This window comes from Scaptodrosophila lebanonensis, unplaced genomic scaffold (assembly GCF_003285725.1).
Source record: "Scaptodrosophila lebanonensis strain 11010-0011.00,11010-0021.00 unplaced genomic scaffold, SlebRS2 tig00001412-arrow-pilon, whole genome shotgun sequence".
NCBI classification, from domain to species: Eukaryota; Metazoa; Arthropoda; class Insecta; order Diptera; family Drosophilidae; genus Scaptodrosophila; species Scaptodrosophila lebanonensis.
The window spans coordinates 12,307,454-12,323,075 of NW_022060739.1; the positions used below are offsets into that span (position 1 = coordinate 12,307,454).

The following is a 15,622-nucleotide window of genomic DNA, read 5'->3' on the forward strand; positions in this document are numbered from 1 at the left end:
CACACAGGTCCGCATATCGATAAGAAAATTCCGATATTACATCGGGAAAAAATATAAAAAGAATATAAATGAAAAACTACCTTTGGTCACTCATTTAGTTATTTACGCATTTTTGAACGACTGGTAAACTTGGAATGGTATTTATGTTTGTTTTGTAATTGGGGACTATCACGTCAGAGGTGACACCAGGAGATAAATATAATTTATCCATTTCAAAAAATATAGTAAACACGTACAAAAATTCAGATAGATGTTTTAGTAAACAAATCGTTTCAAACGATAGCAGCCTATCGTGTTAAATAAATCATCAATGCCCAAAGTATCGACGTTTTCTTTCATCTCAAATATTTATCTAAATGCAGATGTGTTGCAGCTTGCACTAAATTTAAAACAAAATGGCACAGGTTTTGATTGGTGATGAAAATTCCGGTCCTCGAGCTAACCGTAAGTAATAAAGGCGTTAGGATTCATAGTAGACTAAACATAACATATACATATGTATGTTTGTTACAGAAAACGGCTTACCAATAAAGCAATCAATCCAGAAACCCGTTTTGGGGCAACTGGATAATTTAATGCATTGCAAACCAGGAGCAACGCCATTTAAAGCTGCTTTAATAGAATCAAATGATAGCGTTAGTTCATCAATGTGTAATAACAGTTCTATTAAACGTAAACAGACCTTTGAAATTCCTCAACTGTCTAAGGATTACTGCCAATTTCCACAACTAGCAACTCCTATCCATGCAGAGGAGCAACACACAGATACCGATCCCTCTCTCTTTGAATACATGGACCTAGGGACTTGTTCGAATTGCAACAAACGTAAGTTCCTATGGCATAATTTAGTATAGGTCTTGTTATTAAAAATTTATATCAGCCATTTCAGAAATATGGGCTGAGAACCAATACTTAAGCGATAATGTTATTGATGCTATAACCTGTTTTTCTAAAGAAGATAACTAATTTAAAGAAGAAAAAAAGTTACGTCCTTGGAGGGACTAGCTGTCAATGATGAATATGGTCCTACAAATCCCCAACTGCGCACTACAGTTTTAAGTCCTTGCTCTTTTTAAGCAATATCCGAATTTTTCTTTTTTCCCTTTAACATTCGCGGAATACATAGATATAAATTTATTGTTTTATTTCTAATGTTTAATGTTAACTATCTTGATAAAAATAGAATTTATTTATTGTATTGCATATATATCATTAAATGTATATTTTAGCTGTATTAAGAGTGATACGTTTTTTTGTCTACAAAGTTTGGTGCCTCTAGGTCTTATAGTCTCTGAGATTCAGGTGTCGTCTTGTGTTGCTGATCAAGAATTTATGAATTGTAGAATTGAAAAGGTAAGATTAAAGCATTTATACTCGTATATGTATGTACATATGTACATCAAATATACATATGCAAATAAATAATTTTTCAAAACAATTTGTCAACAAGCTGTCTAATAAAATAGAACAATAACAGTAGACCTACATCTTAAATATTTATGGTGGCTATGGATCCGTGCCTATGACATAGTGTGTTAAAACGGAATGAGGCAATGCTTTCAGTTGGCCTAGTGGTGGTGCCCAAGTAGATAGTAGTAGATAGTTTAGAACTAGTATAGCGCACTGCAGGGTTACTTTACACATATTGTACATACGCATACAAATGAACATATGCATGTATATATTAACATTCTCATGTGTGTACTTTTATAAGTATTTACTCTAATAGGCTCCATCCATGAGCGCCGAGATCAAGGTAGTTGAAAAGCATTGGTTTCATTTCGCGAGCAGCTATTCTTGAGTGCGGTCGTTTCCACGTTCTTAGTTCTATCTTTAAACTTAAAACATATCTAAAGTACGAAATTTGTTGTGCACATGTTTTATGCATGAAATTTGAGCTAGAAGTTTAAAATGTAATTTTTTTAATTAGGTGACTAAGAAAATCGGTTGGAAAATGTTATGGAAATCAAAGAAAGCTTGGTTCAACATTTATGTTTTAATTGTAAGTTGCTTCAAAGTTTGAATTGTTATTAACGTATGTACGAGATATACTTGTACATTTATTTAAATATTCTTTTGTGAATATTTATTTATGAACATAAATATATATGTTGATATAAATAAACATTACGTAAAACATTACGTTATTTATGGAAACCAACAGTAATACTTGAAAATTACAATTACGTGATGTAATACTTACAAAACAAATAAACAGCGCGAAAAAGTTTCTTAATCATTGCAGAATTAACCCGGTCCTTTTTAAATATCAGGACTAATATGTATATAATGAAACCAGAACAAGGAAATCGGCTTATAGTTCTTGTGGTCTTTACTGTAACCCTCTACTGTTTGCTTTAGGTTCAAGTATATGTTCTAACATAGCTTATTCCGTTTTGCACCTGGCTTACATAGTTTCAGGAGCAAAGAAGTTATTGGAATTTGGGTGGCCTATCGGCTGATTTGATTTAAATCGCTGTGAAGAACTTTGCTCGGTAGCTTAACATACTTATATACGTGCATGCTATACGTTAGAAATATTATAGTAAAAAAGAAACATGTACATATGTTCTTTGCAGCAGCATAATAATGGATCGGTGAGCATGTTATTTGGACCGCAACAGTCTTTCGTTGATTCAATTGACTGCACAAAACAGCATGTGTATGTACAGAGATAAGTGCATACGTATGTAAATTAGCACATACATATGTATATTTTCTATAATTGAAATAAGCCGATTAGGTAATTTATATTTGCACAAATAGCGAAAAGAAAAAGCCGTTAATTTGCAAATTTCAGATAGTTGCAGTCTCAATACATAGTACAGTAATCCGGTCGCTCTAAAAATGAAGAGCGTGATGTAAAACCGCAGATTACTTTTGTTATTTCAGCAGTTCTATTTCCTTTTTTTAGGTCGCAATTCAAAACGAAGCACCTCAGCACTTTTTTCAAGCAAAAATCTACGAGCAATACTTTGACAGAAAGTCGTAAACATTCTTTTAAAATAGGATTAAAAAAAATGTTTATAAACTAAACTGAGTATTAAGATTGAAACTATTAACTCCGGCAGAAAATTCTTAAAGTTCTGCTAGCTGTTCATTGTTTTGCTTTTTTTTAATGAAGCAAGTTTTTATTTGATATTTTGGAAATGGTGCACCGATACTAAGCCAAAGGATTTTGTTTTCAGATTATGCCTTTAAAATGCGTTACCCAAGATTATGATGGTAAGTACGTGATTATACTGACAAGCGAAAGTTTTCACAAGTATTACATTATCTGACCGTTTCAGTCAACGATATTCAGTGTGCATTTTCATCATCGGGCTCTAGTATTGAAGATCTGATAACAGCAAAACTTAAACGGCCCGTTGGATTTAAAGGGGCGCCAATGTTTGCTGACGACCACGAAATAAATACTCATTCCAACCGATATTGTCTGATCACAAAGGACCCAAATGACGATGTGACATATAGCTTGAGAATAACGAACTTTTCCCGCTGCGGAGTTCTAAAACGAAATGTGATTACACATGCACTTTCCTAAAATCTTTCTAAACCCATAATATAATGCTCACAATAATAACATTTCCAGGGGTTCGTTCATGTGCGCATTTGGTTCCCCCAGTTTCCTGGAGTAGTCATGCAATCTGATCAGGAGTTGATCATTATGTGCAAGCCCCCAGAGCCAACAGTTATTGAAAATAAAGCAGCTGGATTTGCTGGTTCATTGTAAATGAATTTCTACTTAATGGGATCTGTATAAACTCATCTAGTTTCCTCTTTTAATTGCAGTCCACACGAGGCACGAGTCTCCGGTGTTGTGGAAGAGACGCCTAACCGCTTGGAATATGAAGTCGCACTCTATAAAGAAGCTCCCCCCGTTGCGCGCATCAGCGGCACCACAAACCCAGTAAGCACCACCAAAGACGTGCCCGCTTTATCAACGGCGAGCGAGCTGCCGGTGGATCAGGCTGTTCCGATAGGCACCAAGCTTCAATTGCGGGCTCGTATCAGCGCCCAGTCCGTGTGGAAGTATATTAAATTAATGGAAGTAACGGTTTCGTCCGACCCCGACCACCCACTCGCAAATGGCGCTGTATCTCTGGTGCGCGACGGCTGCCGCAATCGAGAATTCGTTACTATTATACCGCATCAACCAGCCAAGTATCGGGATCGACCGAACGAGGTCTTTCTCGACTTCGAAGCTTTCTTGCTAAGCTCTATGAAGGTTCGTGCCACGCTTTGGATACATTCCCAAATAAAGGCGTGCATGGATGCCAAGGACTGTGCCCCAAACTTCTGTATAGATACATATGAGCCATCTGGTCAAGGTCGAAAAAAACGAAACCTTGTGTCGACAACGCCAAATAATAATTATACATCGCCGGAATTTGCACGCTTCAAAGAGAACATTAAGTATACAGTTATACTGCCGAGCGAACTGGACACAAAAAAGAGTAGCGCTGATGGATCAACAATGCGGTGCCAAGGGGCTCTTCTCATCACCTTTATTTTCATAATGCTTTTTGCTCTGTGCATTGCAGTTGTAAGTTGTTTGGTTACGGCATTTACTCGTTATTTTTTGCTATTCTCTATTTATTCCCTTTCTGCAGATTTGCCTGCTGACCGTTCGAGTACAGAGCGAGCAAAAACTCCGATCGCTTCAAATTACTTCTGGGTTCAACTCGGGTTACGGTTATGCCGGCCGCACAATCGATCAATAAATGCATAGATACAAAAAAAAAACTTCACACACTCACGAATATACATACGTATGTACATGTAGACGTGTATTGTATGTGCAACGTTAGGCGTGAAGCAACGCATTTACATAGTCAGTAATTTATGGTGCATTTGTATACATTCATACATATATATCTTAAAACATTTGTACACTGCCTATAGCATACACACTACCGTGCTCGGAAAATCGGGTTTTGGCTTGGGAAATTCCTGCTTTTTCCGCTTCGCCTAGTCCTTAATATACCATTACTTTACTTTAACACTATCAATCCTATAAATACATGAGGATATGATATTCAATTCAACGCTTTTAGACGAAAAATCACGACTATCGATAGCGTTAAATATATTGTCATCCATCATCTATATAGTTTTAGATCCTTGCTATTTACCTTTAAAGGGAACCTATTATTAAGAAAAATAAATTTACAGTAGATGAATCGCAGTCTGAAGAAACCTGTAACTTTTATTGATGCCTTAATTATATAAAAGGAGTTCGACGATTTATTTTACAAAACTTGTAATCTGATTATGTATAATCAAGAAAATATTAACCATATGTCAACCTGTAAGTATGTATTGTAAAACATTACTTATGGAGCATTATGCCAGCAATGCTAAGTACCTAAAAATTTGCCACATGGAAATGAAATTATTAAAAAATTGATTATTTTCAGTGCCAGTAGCCGGACACCACTTGCTAAATGTGGTTTTGTTTATGCTCTCAGTTTAATTTATGCTGCAGCCAAGTGAGGAAATTAATAAATGTTGGCTAAAAGTTTGTTCATTAAAGGGTGAATCGATTGCAGGAACTTAACAAGGAGGCGTGACGTAGACCCCTGGTTATAGATGCGAACATACACAATTTGTTGTTTGGTATATATCAGCAATACTTGGTAGTTAAATCGAATTATGTTGAGCCTACGAATATAAGCGTTTTTGGACAAGTGGGTGAATACCTACTATTTGTAAAAATGTCACATGAGAGCAGTTTACAAAACGAAAACTCCTTGCTGAGATTAATTCCGTTTGGACCAACGACTTTGAAAACCTATTATGGGCGCAAGTCTTTCTGTAGTATTTATTTTAAAGTTAAAAAGAGGAATATTTTTGTACACAGGCTCTTCGTTTATTTATCTTATTAGTTATTTCTCTTAATTGGATGAATTTCAGATAAAATAGCTTAGAATTCTCCTACAGAACTGTGTCTGTCTGAAGACCCAACGATTCGGTATGCTTCTTGGCTTTCATTCGCAGGTCAGCTATGCTAGAGCTTTTGCTATGAGCGGCTGCAAAGGCAGCCAAATTAATTGGATATTGCGGCAAAGGGAACAGTCCCGTGGGCGCGGCACCATTGCTAATGGCCGAGGCATACTGAAAATGTGTCCGCATAAAGTACAAACCGTTTACAAAAATGTATAGTGCCACACCCATACCTGGTGAGCTGCTGCAGAAATAATTGCCGGGTCGAACGCTGAAAACGCGGCTGCTGCCGCAACGGAGAAGTGTTGGGCTGCTGCTGCCGCTGATGCCGGTAGCCCGGATGGAGTTGATACCATCGTACTGCCTTTGCTAGCATTGGCTGCAGACTGCATGCTGCTGACAATCCTGGTTGTTGGGAGTGCGGAGGATGTTTTGCTGCGGATTGTACTAATATTTAGATAAGGTGCTACCCGGCATGGTTCGAGTGGTGCAGATACTGGCGGGCTCTGGGTGCTTAATAAAATACCTGCAATATAATAGATAAACAAGAACTACTATTAGCTACATTTTATCTGTTTATGAATATGATTTCCTGTTGTGTTCTAACTGACCAACGGAAATATAACAAAGTCTATACAACCCCACTAATCAATAAGAAGATTGCCCCGAATCAAATAAATTTCTAGAATTAAATCCAGTACTCGAAATTAAACTTTTCCAACCATCAGATAAATTCACACATTCTCCTACGAATCATTTTCATTACGAAGATTAACACAGAAACCATTACACATTTCCTTAAAGCCAAGAATCTCATAATAAAAGACGCAAGCGCTAAAGGGTGGCAGACAAAATATCCTGACTAGCTGTTTACAGTTACTTATTGATTCTTAACAAATTTCTCTGCATACTTTCAGGTTTGCATTTATTAAATCTCTTCATAACTCCACTTTGTACGCAATTGTTTTTTTCTCTTTCACTAAATTTCTACAAAATGAATGTGATCTATAAAATATATTGCAAACAATTCATTTGCTGCAATTATTCCTAGAAAAACAAAATCCGACCAAGAAATCCCTTGTTACAATCAAAAATTTAATTAAACGTGCAACTGTGAAATTCCCGGAGATCCCGGCAACCACTGCAATAAGGAATGAACTCATTTTAGGTTAATAAATGTATTTAGTTTCTGTTCGAGCTCAAGGAAATTATTATTCAGTCTCCACCGATTTGAAAGCTACGGTATGACACCTGAATAACATAGTCTTACAAGTAGTATAATACAAAAATGTTTAGCTAACAGAAGGGCTCGTCTCAACGTGCTGATAATTTTCATATGAATGTATACCCACAACTTTGCGACTACCATGCTTACAGTTATGTATTACTGCTAAACGCCAGTTAAAATATATCCTTCCATTTCGTGTGAAGGGTATAAGTCGTACACGTGACCTGACCACCTCGAACATTTTTAATCTGGCATGTCTGTACCTGTACATATGTAATAACTTAATCAAAAGGTACTTTAGTGTGTTTGTTTGCGCATACTGTTTTGCGAAATCGGTACAAATGCGTGACAAGTAATTGAATTTATTTTCTAATTTATTGCTATGAAAATACTCCCCCGAAGAAAGCACTAACGGCATGCCTTTGCCTTCAACCACACTCTCATGGTGCTTCCCTGCCACCCTATCGGAAAGCAGACGGACGGATATCAAAATTACACTCATGGGACCAAGGGCCAGGTTATCATCTTTCTTTTCGTTTTGTTCTTTTTTCTTCGGTGGCGTAAAAAGTTTGAGAATTGATATAAGCTCGTAAAATACTGCCTTCCTTTTTATTCGAATTTTAATTTGATTACTTCTCTAGAGCGTTTCACCACCACTCGGACGTTCGCAAAAAAAGAAAAAAATCAACATGCACATATAAAAATGTCAGTGGTGCAGAATCCGGTGGCTTTACCTGACCATTGATACATGAGAAAACATCACACCTTCTATTTCACAAATTAACATTTAACTCTCTGCCTCCCCTGGGTAAATAGGCATGAAGTGATTGGTTTGCTTCCTCGAACACAAGGTAAGGGTTCATTTTCATTAGAAAACAGTGGTTCCTCTTAAAATATATGAATTAATTTAATTGCCATGCCATTTAAACTTCCAAAAATGTTTCTAAAAATAATAATAATTTTTGTTTATTTAATACATAAAATTCCTCATTTCTAAATGTATGTGAGAGCTCCGTGGGAGGCCAGACATTTTCAACATGGATTAAGACCTTAGTTTTAACATAATTTGATTATCTTTTTATCACCGAGTCGCTTATGAATGTTTGAAATTGGAAAAATTCAGGTTTAATATCTGAAGTCTATACAACTATTCAAATTAAGTTGAGTTCAGTTTAGACATTCACTGTTAAAAAAAATTGACGGGCCGACGTGATGACTCGACGATGTTGGATTGCATATGTCTCTAAGGTCAATTCGTGATCAGACAGCCCTCGCTTTAAATTTTTGAAACATCTGTTGTGATTTTTTTCTTAGTGCAAGCGACACAAATCATTGCGAGCTTAATCAAATTAAATATGCAAGCCAGTAAAATGGCAAATAAAAGTACTATGGATGCGATTGGGGCGCTGATGAGCAGCACAGATGAACGTGGAACGGAAGGAGAAGCAGGAAGCAACGATGTGACATATTACCGATGCTTTTATTTTCTGAATAAACTGTAAAACCATAACAGATTGTTTCAACCAGACGATAAACCAGCAATTTAAGTAAATCAAAGCGTCGAATAGGGGTTTTATCTTAATACTTCATTTACATTTGTTCTGTTTACTTAACAAATTGCGCTCTCCTTTTAAAATTTAAATGAATAAAACAATTCGCTGTTACAAGGGTGTTTAAATGTAGGATTACGCACAAGGGTGCGAAACGGGTTCATACTCGTAGCCAGTGCCAGTAAATGGATTGGAGTGTCATATGTATGTATGAAAAATATACATAAAAACAACCAAACAGCTTTTCTGATACACATGTAAATAATGTAGATATAAAATAGCGAATTTATGTATATACATTTGGCATAAATGGGTTGAAATTGTATTCAAGAGGATAATAAAACCACCTTCAGGATTCTCTACTTCTTTAACAAAGAAGTAGAGCGTTACAAAAAAATATGTAAGCAGGATGGGCAAGAGTGAGAAAAACATTTGAAGATGCTACGTAGATGACCAGTTTGTCCATGAAGCAACATGTCTTTCACAGTCTACAGAACTTTATCAATATATGTACCAGTATTTAACCAATAACATTCAATATTTATACGATAAAGATGAAACTTGAAATATGGATAATGTAATTGGGTATTCATTTGAATTCGATCAGTTGGCATTAAAATTAGGCTTTTAATGAAGAGGCAAGCTCTTTGGAATATCACATTTAAAGGGAATAAAGCAAGGGTTTCATTTGGTTTTAAATTAATGTCATCGTTTTCGGTGATAGATTGAACACAATGAGAAACATACCTTTATGCATTTGGTTTTCGTGTTTTCGGCACTTCGCTCTTCTGTTTTGAAACCAAACCTGCAATGAGTTATACAATTTTAAATAATTATTTTTAAAGCTTCTGAAAATAAATTAAAAAATCAATACACTATAATCCAAGCATCCCTTTTAAAAGCGTCCTACAACTGTTTAGACTATCCTCATTTAATTTTCTCTGAACGAACTTGTAATTGTATTAACAATGATATACGCAAAAATATATTTTTAAGTTCCCAAAATTCGACATAAAAACAAATACAAACAAAGAAAAACTTTAAAAACTCATAAAAAAGCAAACAAAATGTGTATTTTTATGTATGCGCGATTCCAGTATTGAGGTTGTGAAAAAAATGGTAAGAAATTAAGTAAATTTTTCCTATTTGAATACGATTTTCGTTTGCAAATCTAGAATGAGGTTTTGGGAATTCGAAATGACGGAATCCAATAGACGAACTGTGTTGCAACATTTTGTACTCGCATGTAATAAAAATTGTGTGTGTGATTTCAAAGTCGTTGTGAGTATCCAAAATGCAAAATATTGCTCTGAAACAAAAAAGAAACAAAAAGCAATTAAAATACAAATAATTAAAAAATAAAGCAATTAAAATATGTAAATATGTAAATATGTGGGCGGCAGTCGTGTCAGTCATCATCAAATACATAACAATTAGGTAAAGCCAGTAAAGATGTAAAAGCCTGCGGAATAGACAGCCATTCCATAGTTTCAAAATAGTGGATAATATTGATGAAAGGGTAATAGAAGAAAAACAGCATAAACTGATACATTGGTGGGTATTTATTGGTAGGGGACTGATCCGTTTTTTAAATTCGGGCATCCAGAAATACAGACAGGCCACTTTTAAGTTATTAGTATTTCCAAAATATTCTTGTTCAGGGTACAAAAAAGTTTCTTAGCCAGGCGGATCTAAACTGACTCATCTCTAGTAATCACTTCAGTTGATAGAGAAGATGTGATTTATTGCACTCTCAAAAACCAAATTATTTTCCATGTTAACCATAAAACACCACCTAGTGGTCCATTACACATACATGTCCGTGATTGAGCGTTAAACATTCATTTAGTCTGCCCCCTGTTGTCACAGTAATTTTCTTTTTCTGGTTCTATGCTGAGGGGGGTGATATAAACCACTTAACACCCCATATTCCTTCGCCGTAATGGTGGTTAAAAAGTCAAATCTCTTTCTATTGCTCTTGCAGCAGTCACTACTTTGCTCGAAACGCTTTATGTCTGGGGACACTAAATTATACTTTGCCACGAGCACGAGTATAATTAATATCAATTGTATTTCAATTTGTGTTCTTCGGCATTTTTGTATCAGAGGTTTCTTAACTCACTTAAAATTTATGACCTTCCCGCTATGCCTCTTGAATGCTTACATTTTTATAATTACCTGTACTCGCGCTTCGCTGAGCCCCAATCGCTGACTCAGTTCTTCCCTCATGAATGCATCTGGATAGTGTGTTTCATCAAATAGTCGTTCGAGCTCATTAAGCTGCTCGAGTGTGAAGTTAGTTCGAGATCGACGCTGCTTATTACTAGGCGCCGACGAATCAATTCGGTTAAAATTGTCAGTAATTGATGTCAGGACGGCGACGTCTGGCGACGCACACTTTTCAGGTGTTATTGGCGTCGGAATAGGTGAGTTGCTCCCACCCGAACATTCATTATCAGTAACAGAATTTAAATGAATGCTGTCTGAGTCTGAAAAGAACATTTGTGTTACTATTTTTATTCCTTATTTTATCCAATATGTAAGTATTTCCTTCTGTACAAGTATATAAATATTTCTTTTAACACACATTCGGATCGCAGTATCTTTTTATAAACATAAGAGTTTGCACTCATACATATTAACAAGTGATTCCTTTAATGATTTCTTACTATTTATCCTAAGACTTCCTGTATGCAGTTCACAGATACCAACAGGTGAATATTCTGATATTCCAATCCGACTCATAGACAATTAACACCCCTTATTGCCCCATTTGTAAATTATGAAGCAATTCTGTACTTATCTGATTGCTTTACGGTTTCCACGGACCAACTGTAAGGATTTGGTGCCAGTGAAGGGTGAATACCACTTACTTAGCTTTGTCACAGTCGAACAGAACTTTTTAGCTCGTTTGGTATCATTTCGTATAATGTTGAACAGATGGATTGGCAATTGTAGTAAGCCAGCTTTTTAGTGTTGTTTAAAAGGATACATTTGTGTTCTCATTATGCTGATGCTTTATTTCAAACCTTTGAAAATAGATATCTGAGTCTATATCTTTTTAATTTACTTTACTTGTATTTACTCTTTTGAATAATCTTTTTTCTTTACGCGTGATTATATCAAAACAAAACACCTTCATATCCACCAATATTTCTGATATGAATGATATGTTAAAGAATTATGAAACTAGTAGGCTTGTATGATTTCTAATTGAAGTCATTTCCATGATGTTCCACAGCACAATCTGAGGAATAATATTTAAGGGGCACACCTTTCATATATTTACATGCTGTGCGGCCATCCTTTTTAAGTCGTTTAATTTATCGCCACTTTGCCTTCGCAACCGTTTTGTATTTGTATTCGGTGGGTTTGCCTTTGTAGCACTTGGGTGTATGCTAGTGTGTGTAAAATCCATAGATTCATATGTACTTTTATATATGTGGGTAAATATGCATCCATGTACTTACTTGTATTTATTATCGTGTACTTACACAAGTTCTCTATCTCAATCAAGCATATTTTACCTCTTTTTGTAATTTTTCGTGCTCGAACTACGCTTGGTTAGCTCTACTTTCTTGCCTCACCGAAGCTCAGTTTATGAGTTTTGCCGTCGGAAGATGTGTAATTTATTGTATTTTAACTATTATAAACTCCATATACGCAAATGCCAAAACGGATTTAAATGTTGACATATTTTGTGTGTTGTTTACTTATATGAGTATGTATGTACAAATATTGGTTCATAAGTTAACACATAACAGCTAATAGGCGGAGTTTTGATTGGCCCTGGCGTTATGGTCATAGAAAGCGCCCAAGGCAATTATTTGTAAAAATTATACTAAAGCTCGATATCTCAATTGGTGCAATAAAGAAAGCTAATCTCTAGCTGTATTATTTGACTAATATACACACGAGTACATAAATACATATGATAAGTATTATATACTCTTATTAATGCTTGATTTAGTTATTGTAAAAATAGAGTAATGAACTTTATTTGGATTTTACCTTCTTGAATTGTTTCACCTGATAAGTCAGATATCAACCAATTTTTGGGCTTTACCGCACTTTTATTTGTATTGTTAGCTTCTGATGGGTCCTTTACATTTACCGATTGCAAAGTAGGCCGGGCTTTGATTAATGCGATTGCGGTAGGCACAGGTACTTCCTTATTTTTATTTTCCGACACAGAATCCGTTATATCAATGTCCAATGATTCATCGCCGTTAACACAGTTATCAATCGAATTGTCGCTCAAGTTAGCTGTATTTATAACCAAGGAACTATTCGCTTCGGAAATCTTATGTATTCGAGCACTAGCCATTGAATTAAATAAAGCATGAACGCGATTGTTAGTTAAATTCAACTCAAATGACTTTGATACAAATTGTGCAAGCTGCTCCATACTATAGAGAATGTTTTTGTTTTTTATTTGTTCTACTTTTCAAATATTAAATCTTCATGTTTACTATGTTTTTACTATAACTCCCGACCGTACGTTTCTTCATTGATATTTAACGAATGACTACTCCTCAACAACGCCAATAGCGTTGCGATTGCTTTTCACCCCTACAGTAAATAAACAATATAACACGACAGCCTTACAGTGGGCTTGTTCTCTCATTGTGCGCATGCTAGTCGGCTCTCTTTACGCCTCAAATTGCATTTCCGAAGAGTTTAAAGGACCAAGATGAAGAGAAGAACTTTGCATTACGTTCTATGTTCAAGTATATATACAAGGCCGTACACAGAGGGGAGCGGAAGGCAGCGAAACTTGCCCCTCAAAATTGTGCCAATTTACCAGCGTGCACTATAAATTTTATTAAATATGGTGCATAAGCGTTTGATTGTAAATAATGTGATTTCCTTATAACCAATCATACATGTAATTATTTAGCTGTATGATTAACAAATAATTAGAAGGGTCAAAAGCTATGTACGTACGCCCATGTACATATGTATTGCATGTATATGTATAAAATATGCGCAGATGTATGTAAATATATATGTACATATGAATATGAATAAATACATACTCGTACAACAACTGACTTTAAATAACTTCTTACTATATATGACAGAAAAGATCCACAAATACAAAATCAAATGTTATAGACAGTATCAATATCAGACACATGTAATATACTGTAAGTATGTAATTGGTCCTATACTGTAGTTATTTCATACGTCATTTATGGCAATAAACATTCACAGGGTTTCAAATTACCAGCAATATTACCTTGCTTTCTCTTAACACCAAAGGCGGTTTCTCTTGAATTTTACTCTTTTGCCATATTTAAAATAACACCAAATAAAAATGTACTCGCCATCCGTTGTGTTTACAACCACCCTTCCGACGGCATTTCTATTCCTTCTTATTGGTCTTTACGGAAACTGAATACCTTTCCCACTGTGGAGAGCTGGATACTTCAACCCTACTTTACTGTTATTGGTTATGGCCACATTCATTGTGTTCATTGTGTATAAAGCGAGTATCAAACACCTAATCACTCTCGGGGAGGTTTTATTTGTGGGTGGAGTTATGCATTCATCGTTAAAGCGGAATCTATGTAATTTAATTTATAAAATAGTCGTTCAACACACCATTAAGAGGTCGAGTCACAAATGAAATAGTAACAGAACTAATAATTTAATAAGTTTTTGAGTCGTGGATGATATTCAAAACATTGAGCCCTAAACGCAAACACAATGTAAGCAACATTTTCTAAAAAATTTTTTCATGATAATCAATCAAAACCTATCATATTAATTAAATAATTAAAATGCAATAATAATAAAGAAATTGTGCAATATAGTATTATAACACGTTCTGCTTGACATATTTACAGTTAGCACTCGATATGTGAAATGGATGATATAGGAAATCATGTAATCAATTGATCAAATTAATAAAAATACTAACCACTTTTTATTTTACAGATTAATTTATTTATTTTTATATATTAATTATTACCAGGTATATAGGTCGGTACATTTTTGAAAAGTATTTTTTAAATCGAAATAGAAAACTTCAGTGATTCTTTTATGAATCTAAGTTTTGGTGTGGCGATGCACTGATTGCTTTTTGAAAAACAGCTTTGTATGTACCTTAGTGAATTTTATTTTGTTTAGCTTTAGTTTGATTTGTAAGCATCTAAAACTTGTCTCCTGCTAAATATTATCTTACAGTCATCGTTTAAAGCATAAGTGTGCGTGGTCACACTCTTTTGCTTTCACGAAACGGCTAAGTACTTTATTTATTAGAGTATGTAGATTAGTAGATGATTATCCTTCTAATGAATACGAGAATTGTGGCCACCCTCTTTGTTCAATTGTAAATTTACGATTTGAGCGAGTGAGAGCGCATATCGAATGAGAAGAGTAACCAAATGCAACATTTTTTTCATAGGCGAAGCGAAAGCAATTACGAATAAGAGGTAGCAGGTCCGTATATACACACATTCTTATGTATATATGTATGTACATATGTATCAGGACGAATTTGCTTACTTGCGACGGTATATCTGACATCTTCGCGCCAGACAGGTTATCACTATGTAACCCTTACACAAACATACTAACATATGTGAGGCGGCAACGATGCGAAACACCTTCAGATTCTAATTAAATTAATAAATTTAATACGGCCAAAGTGAATTGTACTCCAGATTCTGACTGTTGAAACACATACATATTTCTATATCTGCCGAAAAATACGTTTAAATATAAATACAGGTGTTCAAAATGTCCTATTAGTCTCTTGAATGAAGTAATTACGTACTTATTCAAGTCTTTGCAGAAATACAAAAAATCTTTTCGTTTAATTTTAATTTTTTTCAAATGTTTAGCTAATATTGTTCAATAAGAATACGATAATAGTGCTTCCATGGCAGCA

General features: G+C 35.0%; 3 protein-coding genes across 3 annotated transcripts; 2 read left to right on the top strand and 1 right to left on the bottom strand.

The window, feature by feature from the left end:
* Positions 1-301: 301 nt before the first annotated feature.
* LOC115631827 lies at positions 302-1,234 on the top strand. The gene is made up of 3 exons (XM_030528667.1): positions 302-444; positions 514-825; positions 881-1,234. The coding sequence occupies exons 1-3, from the start codon at positions 396-398 to the stop codon at positions 964-966; spliced, it is 447 nt and encodes a 148-aa protein (XP_030384527.1). The 5' UTR covers positions 302-395; the 3' UTR covers positions 967-1,234.
* A 1,957-nt stretch (positions 1,235-3,191) lies between these two features.
* Positions 3,192-5,005, top strand: LOC115631402. The gene is made up of 5 exons (XM_030528124.1): positions 3,192-3,225; positions 3,291-3,520; positions 3,593-3,729; positions 3,793-4,546; positions 4,614-5,005. Exons 1-5 carry the CDS (start codon positions 3,192-3,194, stop codon positions 4,722-4,724), a joined length of 1,266 nt encoding a protein of 421 aa, XP_030383984.1. The 3' UTR covers positions 4,725-5,005.
* Positions 5,006-5,937: 932 nt separating this feature from the next.
* Positions 5,938-14,205, bottom strand: LOC115631403 (short stature homeobox protein 2). The gene is made up of 6 exons (XM_030528126.1): positions 14,172-14,205; positions 12,736-12,990; positions 10,903-11,213; positions 9,472-9,529; positions 6,180-6,472; positions 5,938-6,117 (listed from the first exon to the last, which is right to left on the bottom strand). Exons 1-6 carry the CDS (start codon positions 14,203-14,205, stop codon positions 5,938-5,940), a joined length of 1,131 nt encoding a protein of 376 aa, XP_030383986.1.
* Positions 14,206-15,622: the final 1,417 nt, after the last annotated feature.